The sequence below is a fragment of the Cheilinus undulatus genome, linkage group 14, assembly GCF_018320785.1.
Source record: "Cheilinus undulatus linkage group 14, ASM1832078v1, whole genome shotgun sequence".
Classification (NCBI taxonomy): Eukaryota; Metazoa; Chordata; class Actinopteri; order Labriformes; family Labridae; genus Cheilinus; species Cheilinus undulatus.
The window spans coordinates 9,201,220-9,215,166 of NC_054878.1; the positions used below are offsets into that span (position 1 = coordinate 9,201,220).

A 13,947-nucleotide genomic window follows, 5' to 3' on the forward strand; every position below is an offset into this window, starting at 1 on the left:
AGTGAGGGAGAGAAAAGGGTGTAAAGTGTATAATATGAAGCGCTTTGAGTAAAGAGGTCAAAGTAGATTTATTAGTCCAGTCCATTTATCATCTAATGGCTCCACCTCCAGCCCAAATATCCACATCGATCCTTCTCCAAAACTCAATATAAATAAGTGTCAGAGTTTGGGTTGCATAGAAAAATTGATTTAGACCGTACAGTAAATCATGTTGTGACAACAGCAATTAAAGGTTTGATGTTATTAGTATTAATAAGTAGGTATTTAAAGGTAATTATCTTGTATCACAACATAAGTAAAATCATATTGCTCTAATATTAGCTATACATTGTTGAACAGTTATGATTTTGGTAATTCAGTGATTTTTATGCATCATACTTTATCATACAGTTGAGGGGTATGGACCAAAAATCCTTTCTTGATATTTTTTAGCTGAATGGCAATATATAACTATTATTATCGGTAAAGAATAAGAAATGTTCCCGTAATGCCTGAATTATGAACTTTGACATAGTTCCAGTAAAAATGAAATAGTAAGGAAACCTGCTTGATACCACACAAACAAAAACAGAAGTCCTAGACACCAAGTATTGGGCAGTTTTTACTTTTTCATTAACCAAAATTGCAGACAAACTCCTACATTCAGTCTAAATTGTACAAAAACATTTACACTCTTCAGTACCATGTTTAAAATGACCAAATCTCTATTGTTTTTTAATAACAGGTGGTATAAAAAGTCAAGAAACCTAAAGATTATTCATGTTTTTTAATCAAAAGAGAGGGTGAGAGCACTGAATGAATTGCACAAATTTGTTTGCAATGTTCAAGAAATGGGTGGAACTTGCAAGGATAGTTGCTCCTCACCAGTTCCACCCACTTTCAAAACTATTTGTGAAATGTAGCCACTTTGCATGCATTTCCCTGCGATTCTTGATATTTAGAATAGATAAATAGCCCAATATTTGCCGTCAAGGACTTTTCTTTTTTTTGTTGATTGGTATCAAACAGGCATCGATAGGCTGACCGTGGCTCAATAGGTATATTTGGTAATCTCTTAACCAGAAGGTATGGGTTGATCTTTAGCCCAGTCATATGGCACTGTGTCCGTAGGCAAGAGCCTTAAGGTCTTTCCACCCTGGGTCCGTTGGTTTCAGATGCTTTTTTTTTTTTTTCTTTTTTCGGATCCATAATCTGAAAAAAAAAACTTCACACATTTGAACCTTGCACACTGAGCCTGTTGCATTTTTATTTTCCCTCACTGTGAAAATTTGTGGAATGTGGTGAGTTGTTTTTAAACTGTGAGTCTGTGGCTCTGTCACTCCTTGAAATCACTGTATCTATCCATCCTGACAGATATCATACAGCACCTGCTTATGCGTCATAGTGCGGTGCTGAGTTGGAGAGCAACCTTTTAAGTTTTAACTTTCTCTGTTATATTTCTATGGGTAATGTCCACATAATGCGCAGACAAATCTTAGTTCAGTGCAAGAGAGGTAGAGAGAGAGAGAGAGAGGAGGGGTGTGAACAGGAGAGATGGAAGCAGCAGGCATTGATCTGAATCATTAATTGCCCATCTAAATGACTTGGACTGATGCAAAAATGAGCATAAATTGAACGAAAATTTCGGTGTCAGTGTGCAAACATGATCAGAACAACATGGGATTGGTAATGTATTTCACATTCATGAACAGGGACAACCAGACGTTTGCTGCCACTCGTCCCTCTGCTGTGCTGCTGGAACAACTCGCCGTGTGTGTTGCCAAAGGAGAGCCTGTTCTTCTGGTGGGAGAGACTGGGACTGGAAAGACATCCACTGTACAACACCTGGCCAGGGTCACAGGTGAGCTCACAATCCTATACCATATTTATTCAGCAGCTTAGTTTAGATTGTATGCACATGTGTATGAAGTGTTTAAAAATAAGCTTATGTTTCAAATAATCACTCTTTATTTTTGTCTCAGGACACAGGCTGCGGGTTGTAAACATGAACCAACAGAGTGACACTGCTGACCTGCTTGGAGGGTAAGTGACTCTCAAATTGTACCTTAAAGGCATCAACATTTAATTTTCAATAACTGATAAATTTCCTGTCTGGATGATACAAAGAAATGTCTGACATTTCTGAAAAATCCATTTGAAAGAGTACAAGATCGTTGTAACATTTTTTAAAACTTAACAACGCTGCAGCAAATTTTTTCAGAACTTTATTTTTTTGTCTGATTCAGGTACAAGCCGGTTGACCACAAGCAGATTCTTCTCCCTCTGCGTGAGGCATTTGAGGACCTTTTCTCACAGACATACTCAAGGAAGCAGAACCTGACCTTCCTGGGTCACGTACAGACCTGCTTCAGGGGGAAACGCTGGCACGATCTGCTCAAACTCATGGACCATGTTTGCAAGTCTGCACTCACCAAAGAACTGCAGGATAAATCAGACGGTAGAGGAATACAAAGACTGATAAGTTAAAATGATGGCTACTTCACCATAATTAAAGAATTTTATTTCTGTTTTCTGTGCAGCTGATTTGCTGCAGGAGAAATGGGAGGCGCTAGCTCTCAAGCTGACTCAGACCCAGCAGCAGATCCGTGCCTGTGAGACAGCCATGGTGTTCGCCTTTGTGGAGGTAAGAGGAGCTTTAAAGATCTACGTGCTATCTAACCTCATAAGTTGCCAGTAATATACACCGTGTTCCAAATTATTATGCAAATTGGATTTTAGTGTCATAAACATTCAATTTTTGTTTCTCAATTAAACTTATGGATGGTATTGTGTCTCAGGGCTCTCTGGATCACTGAAATCAGTCTCAGACACCTGTGATAATTAGTTTGCCAGGTGAGCCCAATTAAAGGAAAACTACTTAAGAAGGATGTTCCACATTATTAAGCAGGCCACAGGTTTCACGCAACATTGGACAGAAAAAGGATCTCTGCTGCCAAAAAACAACAAATAGGGCAATGCCTTGGACAAGGTATGAAAACATTACATATTTCACAAAAACTTAAGCTTTAACATCGTACTGAGAAGAAATTTGTGGTTGATTCAGAGTGAAGAGAGGTTTGTGCAGATAAAGCCGTAATGAGGAAGGTTTCTGCCAGACAAATTCATCAGATTAAGACAGCAGCTGCTAAAATGCCATTACAAAGTAGCAAACAGGTATTTGAAGCTGCTGGTGCCTCTGGAGTCCCATGAACCTCAAGGTGTAGGATCCTCCAGAGGCTTGTAATTGTGCATAAACCTACTATTCGCCACTCTAAACCAGTGCTCACAAGCAGAAACATTTGAAGTGGGCCCAGAAATACATGAAGACTCATTTTAAAACAGTCTTGTTTACTGATGAGTGCCATGCAACGCTGAATGGTCCAGATGGATGGAGTAGTGGATGGTTGATGGATGGCCACCATGGCCCAACAAGGCTGCGAAGTCAGCAAGGAGGTGGCGGAGACATGTTTTGGGCCTGAATCATGAGGAGAGAGCTGGTAGGCCCCTTTAGGGTCCCTGATGGTGTGAAATTGACCCTGGCTAAGTAAATAGAGTTTCTGACTGACCCCTTCTTTCCATGGTAGAAAAAGAAGAACCGTGCCTTCCGTAGCAAAATTATCTTGATCATGACAATGCACCATCTCATGCTGCAGAGAATACCTCTGTGTCATTGGCTGCAATGGGCATAAAAGGAGAGAAACTCATGGCGTGGCCCCCATCCTCCCCCTGACCTCAACCGTATTGAGAACCTTTGGAGCATCCTCAAGCTAAAGATCTATGAGGCTGGGAGGTAGTGCACATCAAAACAGCAACTCTGGGAGGCTATTCTGACATCTTGCAAAGAAATTCAAGCAGAAACTCTCCAAAAACTCACAAGTTCAATGGATGCACGAATAGTGAAGGTGATATCAAAGAGGGGCTCCTATGTTAACATGTCACTTTGCCTGTTAAGATGTTTTTGATTGTAATATCTGTTGATTTCAGTAAATATGACCTGCTAATGCTGCAAATACCATTTTCAGTTCTTTAGAACCTATAAATGTTTTGAAACTCTGTTGTGCATAATAATTTAGAACAGTGTATTTTGAGTTTTTTAATTTAAAAAAAGTAGTTATCAGTGGGAGGTTTGTTCAATAGAATTTGAATTATCTCTAATTATTCTTGAAGAGTTGAAAATTAAACTGACTGTGATTTGTATCAAGTTTTTCGGAAAATCAGAGAAAAATTGCATTTGCTTAATAATTTAGAATGAGGTGTAAGTGGGCAGCATTCACAAACCCATTCATTATTTACTTTGTTTTGACTTGATGAATACCTTCAATTAAAACTGCACCCTATAACCCATGACAAATAGAGGCAACATTTTTTAACATGTTTCTGCCTAACTCAAGCTTAATTCTTTTGCTTCCTCTGTAGGGAACATTGGCTCAGGCGGTAAAGAAGGGACAGTGGATTCTGCTGGATGAGATCAACCTCGCAGCAGCAGAGACTCTGGAGTGTTTGAGTGGACTGTTGGAGGGCAGTGCCGGATCTCTGGTGCTGCTGGACCGAGGAGACACTGGTAAGGACTACTGACAAGCTTACAGATACAGGGCTTTTTCAAATATGATCAGTTCTAAGGCTGTTTCAAGCCATGATATTTATGCTCCTGTGAGATATCACCTTCACTGTGAACATCACAGAGATGTGATCTCCCTCTGTGCTATGTAATTACAGCTCAGGCCCTATGCTAGGTCCTCTTGTATCACTGAAGGACGACTTGTCTCTGAGTAATGTCTTTTGGCATATTGTTTGCTCTAGAGTGAATTAAATGGCTGCAGACAGCATTACAACTAGTCACATCTACTTCCTGGCATCTGTAAATATCAGATGTGTGTACTTCATCCATGTCTCTGTTAGCCTGTCCACCGTCTTAGTGGCCATACTTCCTATCTCCTCTGAAGTCTCCTCTCCTTTCTTCTTTGTAAAAACCACAGTCTTGTTAACTGCTGATCAATTTGGATTTTAATAATTCTGCAGCCAGACTGTTGGTCTAACATGTCCAAAAACAATCAAACTCATTTACCTCAGCTTTATTGTTGTCATTCGATTAAAATATAGCAAGCTATTGACATTACTGTCATATCAATCGGATTGCTGCTTATATTGTTGTGTGTTTCTTTGATCATAGAGCCTTTGGTACGACACCCAGACTTCCGGCTCTTTGCCTGCATGAATCCAGCAACTGATGTAGGCAAGAGGAACCTGCCGCTGGGCCTTAGGAACAGGTGAGGCTTTATCTCACTGGCTAAATCAAATAGATTGCACTCGAAGGAAAAAAAAAGAACATTTAGAGCTCAGTAAGACTTACTAAAAAAGAGCACTTCCTGCACACAAACATGCACACAAAACAGCTGAACTAGAAGTAACAGAGCAGTGGCTGTGATTATGGGCCATGTAGCAACATCTGTGTGTTCCACAGGTTTACAGAGCTTTATGTGGAGGAGCTGGAGAATGAGGGGGACCTGCGTATTCTGGTCTCAGACTACCTAAAATGTCTGAATTCTCCCAGAAGCATTGTCAGTGGAATCATAAGGTCAGTCTTGATGCAGCAGCTAAAATCACGTTAGCACTGTTCAACACAGTGCAGAGACTTAAAATGCAAAGAAATATAATTTCACTGATACCTTCTAACTTTTTGTGTGCAGTTTTTATCTGGCAGTACGAAAGGAGGCAAACTCCCATCTGGTGGATGGGACGGGACACCGACCCCACTACAGCCTGCGGACCCTGTGCAGGGCTCTGAAGTACGTTGCAGCGAATTCCTGCAACAGTGTGCAGCGTTCTCTCTATGAGGTACAAGGCTAGAAAGAAATCATGTACTAAAGAGGCGGTTCACTGTTTAAAGGTCTGAAACTGAGTGTTGTTGGAGAATTTTTGGATCATTTCTTGGTTTTTACTTGCTGTTGTCTTCAAAGAGTAGCTAATTTTATCAACGACGTGTGTTTAAAGCTGTTTCTTCCATATATGTTTGCAGGGTTTCTGCCTGAGCTTCCTGACCCAGCTGGACAGAAGTTCTCACCCTCTGGTCCAGAAACTCATCTGTCAGCACATCCTGATGGGGAATACCAAGTGTCTCAAACAAGTAAGAGCCCATTCCTTCATTTAAGGGAGGAGGGCTTGCAGGAAACAGGGCAACAAAGCAGAAAGGGTGATGTGGAATAGTGAACAGCAACAGTGTCAGAGGATGTTCTGTTGGATTCTGCCTCTGCCTTTATATCGATGATGTGTGTATTTGGGCTGATTCATTTTTCAACAAATTAGTGCAAAAGAACAAACTGGTGGCAAGAATAGAATATTGAGCAGCTTTATTTCATGCAAGGAGATCATACTAGTTGCATGGTGTAAAATCCTCACCCGGAGTTAATTTTCATGAACATTTCTTGCTGTGTTCACACATTGGCACACCCAAATTTCTTGTGAAAAATCTTGCTGAAAGAGTTTGATGGGTTTGAGCATACAGTGTGGATGCATCAAATCATGTGTTTTTGGAGTGGCTACCATTTGTTTTGTGTATTATAAGTCGGATGTATTGGTAGTGTTTGGTAAGAGTAGTTTGGATGTTGTGTAAAATAAGAATAATAACAGAATATTGCAGTTTCTTTTCAACGTGTTTTGAAACAAATACAGCTCCAACACAAAATAGTTATTGTTCAGACTAATACATTTTATTGTTTTTGGAAACATACTCACATTCTGAATTTGAGGCCTGCATATGTCCCAGAAAGTTTGGGACAGGAGCATGTTTACCACTGTGTTACATCCCCAACAATCTCTACATGATATGTTAATACATCATGTTTTGGCATGCACCACACATTTTCAGTGCAGACTAGTCTAGTACCCTAACCTTTTTACAGTGAAGCCTAACTCATGCAGAATGCGGCTTGGCATTGTCTTTCTGAAAAAGATGCTTGGATGGAAGCATATTTTTCTCCAAAACCTGTATGTACCTCTCAGTATTAATGATGCCTTCACAGATGTAAAAGTTACCCATGCCATGGGCACTAATCTACCTCAAGGCCCAGGAAGTGTGTGGCACTTTGGAATCTTGTTGATACATGGCTTTCACTTTTCATGGCAGAGTTTTAACTTAAATTTACAGATGGACAATGTTTTTTCAAGTGTTTCCCTAGCCCATGTTGCCATATCCATCGCAGAAAGATGCTGATTTTTAATGCATTGCAGCCTGAGAGATTGAAGGTCACAGGCAATCAATGATGGTTTTTATATTAAGCTAAGTCCAGATAAGTCAGCAGGGCTTCAGTAGGTTGCTGACATATGACTTTAGCTTTGAGTCTTAACTTACATTCGTAGAATTTGTTTATATTTTCAAAAAACACACAATCATGATTATGAGTTTAAACATTTTTGTCTTGTCTTTGTGCTGTATTCAATTGAATATGGGTTGAAAAAGAATTGTAAATCAGTGAATTCAGTTTTTAGTCACATTTTGAACAATATCCTCACCTTTTTTGGAATTGGAGTTGGTAGCTTGAGACACAGCACTAACTGATTGACACAAACAACACATATGAACCCATTTAACAACAAGAAATGAACATTAGGAGAAGAGAGACAAACAAGTTAAAAAAAACTAACGATGTACACGAGCAGCCTATTAGAAACCCTGTGTGAACTGACTGGTTAGATAGAAAAACACCTTAGATATTTACTTCCACACTTCTTAACTCACTTGCTAAAATTAGTTTGGCTTCATAATTGTGTTGTGATTGTAGTCTTCTATAAACAAAAGTCTGTTTCTGAGTAAATTAAATCACCATCTTTTGTGTTTCCTGCAGCCCATCCCTGCACCCCCAGGCCGGCAGTGTGTGGATGTGGAGGGTTACTGGGTATCTCAGGGAGAGATGGAGCCAGCCCTGGACCCAAGCTACATCCTTACAGCCTCAGTCAAACTGAACCTCCGCGACCTCGCCAGAGTGGTGTCTGCAGGGTAGGAACACTGCCTGACCTCCTGCCCCTGATTTTTAATCGATGGATTCATCGATTAATGGCCAGACAAACATTTTGGCAGAGCTTAATCTGGCACTTTAGGAAAGATGCATCAGAGTGCTTGGGGACAAAATGTTTGGCTGGAATTAATCCTCTTTGCAGTGAGTGACCTGATGGGCTGAGATCAATTTTAGATACACAGTGTCAGTGATGCCAGACCCTGGTCTGGTCTGCATCACTGCCAGGATTTCAGTTCAACCCAGAGGTCATGGGTTTAGGTTCTCGGTGCTTTGCTTTAGATAAATAAGGGAAGCAATTCTTTATGGAGCTGTAGAAAATATCATTAGGTGTTTTTTATTTAAAGATTCCTCCCTGATTCCTTACAGTATCCACTTTCCTGTCTGTTGAATAAAAGCATAAAACATTCAAAAATGAATCTACAAGAAACTTGAAGTCAGCTTACAGCATCTCTGGACAAACCAAAGTCTGCCCTCTCTCACTCACCCTCTCTCTCTTTTTTTGCCTCCATAGGACTCACCCCGTGCTGATCCAGGGAGAGACATCTGTGGGAAAGACCAGTCTGATCCGCTGGCTGGCTGCAGCCACAGGAAACCAGTGTGTGAGGATCAACAACCACGAACATACTGACATCCAAGAATACATCGGCTGCTACTCATCAGATGACCGTGGCAAGCTAGTGTTCAAAGAGGGTATGAGAACCAAGGCTAATCTCCTGTAGCCTCCTTTTTTTATATGAAGTCCCTGTTTTCATTTGAAATCTGTCTCTTTCTTCCTCAGGTGTTCTGATTGATGCCATGAGGAAAGGCTATTGGATCATCCTGGATGAGCTGAACCTTGCCCCCACTGACGTCCTGGAGGCTCTGAATAGACTCTTAGATGATAACAGGGAGCTCTTTGTGGCTGAGACACAGGAAGTAATCAAGGCTCACCCCAGATTCATGCTGTTTGCTACCCAGAATCCCCCTGGTCTCTATGGTGGCAGAAAGGTACAGCAGTCAACCAGGAGCTGATATTATAGCATGGTTAAACTATGTGGGTAGGGATGGGCAATATGGACTTAAAAAATTTATCATGATAAAAAATAGCACCATTCAACACAACCTTTCTGGACAGGTAAAATGTATCAAATGGGCTGCTTAACTACACTAGCTACATGTAAATTATTGCTGGGTATTGTGACTGATTGCCAGAATCGATTCAATTCCAATTCTCAAGGTCCCGATTTGATTCAGTTCTTGATTCAATTTGATTTGATTCAACATTGATTCATGTAGTTATAGTTTAGTAAAAAATAAAAATAAATAAATTGTTTCTACACTTATTAGGAAATAGTAAAAAAAAATAATAGCAAATTTTTAAAAATGTGCCAAGTTGGAAACAGTACAAAGAATGTTCCAACTTGGCACATTTTTAAAAATATCAGGTTTTGCATTAAAAATGGCCACTTTTGTCCAGTTTGCCTCTGTCTTTGTCGTGTTTGAATCCAAAATGCTGTCTGATATCCTCTTTTAAGTCTGGAGGTTCCTTCAGTGGAGCAGAACTGCCAGGCTCCACAATGTTTGTTTTTACAGAGTTAAGTCACTTACTGCAAGTCCAAGTTGATATTCTTGTCAAATTAATAAAAATTAAAATAAGTAAATTTGATACATTATTTTAAATTAAGTTTGATTTAGTCCATGATGTATAATTACACTGAAGCTTTTTAATGTGTAAGTAGTAGTAAGTCACATTTTTAGCTATAGGGCATACAATGTGGTGCTTTAATGTTTATCTGTCCCTCCACCATACATTTCTGTCTGTGAGGTGTCTACTATAGATAAGACACCTATGCACCTAAATGACAGAACCCACAGCGTTGATAAAAAGAAACATGCATCATGTTATCTTTCATATTTTGTACATTGTATATTGTTGTAGATGTTAATATTATGCTCACTTTATAGAAAATCTACATGAGATGCGAGTTCATTACTCATCTTTCTAAATGACCGAGCGCTTCGTAATTTCCTCGTGTAAACAGTGGGCCATGTGTAATTTTCGCGGTTGTGAAATGGAGGAATAGGGGGTCGTAAAATGAAGCACACTGTGCAAATTACCGTTGTCTGCTCCACATCTGATTTCCTGTAACCAAACCATTTCCAGATAATGGAGGTAGCTCCATGTTGAGCAACAAACTCATCCTCTGTTTCAACTCCACCTTCCGCCATGTTTGTTATGCTTCTGCATGTGAGTTACGAGTGCATCGCAGTTGATGACATATGTGTGCACGGCAATTGCAGACACATACATCAACCATAGTTTATCGTAATTATCCGTGAATGTTTTCTCGTTGTGGAAAACTTTTTTTTCGTGGTATATTGCAAACAATAAGATGTCGCCTATTCCTATATGTGGGTTCTCAGACATAGAAATAGACATTAAAACTCATTACTTTTAATTTAACCTTTGCTAATCACACAATCCATAGGAATCATGTATTTTAGGATCCACTGTTTGTATAGCCCTTAGTGAAATTGTTGTATGTTAAAGCATTAAACACTCCTTTGCCTTAATGAAAAACAAACCTGTTTGATTAATCCTCTCTTACTTTATGTAGGTTCTCTCACGGGCTTTCAGGAACCGTTTTGTGGAGCTTCACTTTGACGAGCTGCCCAGTGGAGAGCTGGAGACCATCCTTCATCAGAGGTGCAGCCTTCCTCCATCCTACTGTACCAAGCTAGTCAAAGTCATGCTGGACCTGCAGGTAAACAGACAGAGCTGCCATTCAACTGGCAAGGTTTTTTTTTTTTCTGTTTGAACAATGTTTTTATTGGTTTTCAATAGGAAAAAACCCCACAAAATCATACAGCAAATAGTGCCAAATATTTCATTAAATCAACACACACACACAAAAAACACTAAAGAAAATACTAAGATACTAAGAAAATACTAACAACAATTTAAAAAAAATGACAATAATAAAAATAAGTTGTCACACCCTAAAATACAATTATGTAATTGTTGTTGCCTTAGATATTCCATTAAGGGTGTCCAGACCTCCTCAAATTCTTGTGCTTTACCCCTAGCAACATAAGTTAGCTACTGGCAAGTTTTTGAGCATTTCTTCTTTAATTTGGATGATCCTTACTGCATGTATGATATGTTTCTTCCTCTCTAGTCCTTGCGTAGGGGGTCTTCTGTGTTTGCAGGAAAACACGGCTTCATCACCCTCAGAGATCTGTTCCGCTGGGCAGACCGTTACAGGCTGGAGCAGCAGACAGAGGACTCTCACGACTGGCTGCAGCATTTAGCTGATGATGGTCAGAATTTTAAGGTGTTAATGTGAAATTGAAAGCTAACTCCTTGTGTTAAAAATACTGAAATAAAGCTGTTTTTGTCTTGATCAGGGTACATGCTGCTGGCAGGACGTGTAAGGAAACCTGAAGAAGAGTCCATCATCCTCTCCATCCTGCAGAAACATTTCAAACGCACCGTGAACCCTGAAAACTTGTTCTCTAAGAAACAAGTTAACAGCCAATTCAGTGAGTAGTACACAACAAAGTACTGCACTAACTTTACACTCAGTCACTTAACAAACAGTTAGACCTGATTTATACCTCCCTATCCAATCTACTCTGCAGATTGCAGCTTCATGATGCTGTAGCTTTATGTAAGCCCTGAACCCTATGCAGATGTTGATGGACTTACCCAGTTGTAAAATTTGATTTTTGCATGCATCTTTAAAATAACAGTCATCCTACTGAGTCGAAATTATTTTGTAGTTCTAAATTTTAACTGCGTTGTGATGTTGGTGTTTTTTAATTTAAAACAGCAAAATGGAGCCAGTTGACAGTTATTTCCAACAAGGGATGGATATAAAAACTTGCTCTGTAAGGACTCAGTTCCACATTTTCCCAATCCCTGAATCAATAAGGTTTCAGTTTTCAGTGCAGCTAGGGGTACTGCAGTTTGACAATATGTATTGAGATACATCTTCTACATCAAATCACTGGTGCTTAATTGATTTTGCAACGAGTTAGAGTTTCTGTATATATCCTCAATTATCAGCCAATAATTAATAAGCATATAATCATTGTGAATTAAATTTGATATAGCAACAATATCAAACAATCATTTTGATGACTCTATGACTCTTCTTTGTGTTGCTAGAATTTGCTGATGCTACCTCACCTGACAACAAACACTGAAAAACATTTTAAAAAACATTACCTGCAACCAATCCTGTTTTTTTTTTCTTGATATTACAATATAGTACAATTTCCTGACCTTCTTTTTGCTGTCCTCTACATCAGAGGTTCTCAGGTGGAAGGTTTTGGCACAAAGTGAGTCGCTGAGCTTTTTTCATGTGTGCCTGAAATATGAATTGCAGGAAAAGTTTATGAAGTTTGATAGACCTTAGTGGAAATACATCCATATTTTTTATTTTGTCCTGGTTTGCTGTGAGAATAATACATTTTCTTGTTCTTTCACAATATCGACATATATATATACAGTGCTTAACAAATTTATTAGACCACCTGTCATATTTTCCTCAAAGACCATCCAGCATCATGAAGTGCTTTAATGCGGACTCTTTCATTTTCAGTCAGCTCTCCACGTTTTACCATTTTGAACAGGAATGAGGGATTTCAAACTGAATTCACCTTTTTATACCCAAATTTAAGCCGGCTCACTGGGCTTCTCTGAGAAGTCAGAAATTGATCAAGCATAACATTCAACCACTAAAACTAATTTTTCTGTTCAGGAATGCAAGTAAATAACTATAATTTGACATGTTAATTAAGAAATAATAATGCGCTTTGCTGTTTTTCAGTTTTTTTTGTTAATCAGTAAATTTGAAAAATTCATGGATAACAATAATAATTATATTTTAGCATTAAAAATATCATTTAGGTTAAAGAGCTTCTACATATTGATTTATTAAGCATTGCAGAAACATAAAAAATGATTTTGGTAATTACCAATGCTGTTAATTTAGGGCAGCTGTGGCATAAACCTTACTTTGGGTGGTGGTCTGATAAATTTGTTAAGCACTGTATATCTTGCTATTGTGAAATAGCAAAGCTAGTTTTCCTGATTGAAGGTGCTAACTTCTCAAGATCTTAAAAAAACAAGTAAAATTTACATATCAGTGTGTTCTTTTTAAAGTCCGAACTCTACATTATTAATAATAAAGACATTTTACTGGTTGAAAGTGTTGATGAAGTTTGGGGTCGCTGGTCTTTGCCCAGATAGCACTTGCTGTGCCTACACTTCGCTAGTGAGGTGTGGTGCTTGGTGCAGGTTTGACTCCTGCTCCTGGCACTGTGTGTTCTTTGTGTCTTCCCCCACTCTCCTGCCTCATATTTCCAAACCAATAAATTTGGGTCCCTGTTTTGTCATTTTGTCAAGGAGGTAGTGGGGAGTCCTGAGGCTAGACCAGCTGAGAACCACTGCTCTATTTGTGTCAAGGGATAGTTCCAAAAACAGGACTGTTTAGTATAACATTTAGCGATAAGTATTGCCTAAATTCAAATTTGGTTTGCTGTCCAGGCCTCACTGCTCATATTTTGTACACTTGTGAGGTCTACCTACATAAAACTGTTTGTGTTTTTCACGTTTCTCCTTTGCCATTTAGATTTAAATCAAGTTGGCGAATAAGAAGTGGAATTACATCAAAAAGTTTGTTTGAAAAATTAAAGACTGTAGCCACGTCACCTCATGAACTGTGTTTTATGTTGCTTTTGATCATCAGGCCCCTTTATTGACAGCATCGCTGGAGTTCCAGTAGAGTTTCGGCATGTGGTGTGGACTCACAGCATGAGGAGGCTGGCTGTGCTGGTGGGACGAGCGCTACATTTTGGAGAGTCAGTCCTGCTCGTAGGAGACACAGGGTAAGAAAATTAAACCAGATGCCTGATTTAATTTATCTTTATGAAGAGATGTGTCTGGTCTTTTTAATCATGCTCCAATCTT

General features: G+C 39.2%; 1 protein-coding gene across 2 annotated transcripts in view; it reads left to right on the top strand.

Annotated features, from left to right (window-relative positions):
- Positions 1 to 13,947, top strand: part of mdn1 (midasin AAA ATPase 1) — an 80,303-nt gene that overhangs the window by 14,432 nt on the left and 51,924 nt on the right. For both annotated transcript variants that reach the window (XM_041804751.1, XM_041804752.1), the window contains exons 14-29: positions 1,692 to 1,840; positions 1,962 to 2,022; positions 2,226 to 2,437; positions 2,520 to 2,623; positions 4,396 to 4,540; positions 5,150 to 5,246; positions 5,441 to 5,554; positions 5,667 to 5,814; positions 5,996 to 6,103; positions 7,821 to 7,972; positions 8,503 to 8,681; positions 8,770 to 8,978; positions 10,589 to 10,735; positions 11,150 to 11,291; positions 11,379 to 11,513; positions 13,727 to 13,865. In XM_041804751.1, coding sequence (XP_041660685.1) covers positions 1,692 to 1,840; positions 1,962 to 2,022; positions 2,226 to 2,437; positions 2,520 to 2,623; positions 4,396 to 4,540; positions 5,150 to 5,246; positions 5,441 to 5,554; positions 5,667 to 5,814; positions 5,996 to 6,103; positions 7,821 to 7,972; positions 8,503 to 8,681; positions 8,770 to 8,978; positions 10,589 to 10,735; positions 11,150 to 11,291; positions 11,379 to 11,513; positions 13,727 to 13,865 — 2,241 coding nt within the window. The remainder of the gene's footprint in view (positions 1 to 1,691; positions 1,841 to 1,961; positions 2,023 to 2,225; positions 2,438 to 2,519; positions 2,624 to 4,395; positions 4,541 to 5,149; positions 5,247 to 5,440; positions 5,555 to 5,666; positions 5,815 to 5,995; positions 6,104 to 7,820; positions 7,973 to 8,502; positions 8,682 to 8,769; positions 8,979 to 10,588; positions 10,736 to 11,149; positions 11,292 to 11,378; positions 11,514 to 13,726; positions 13,866 to 13,947) is intronic.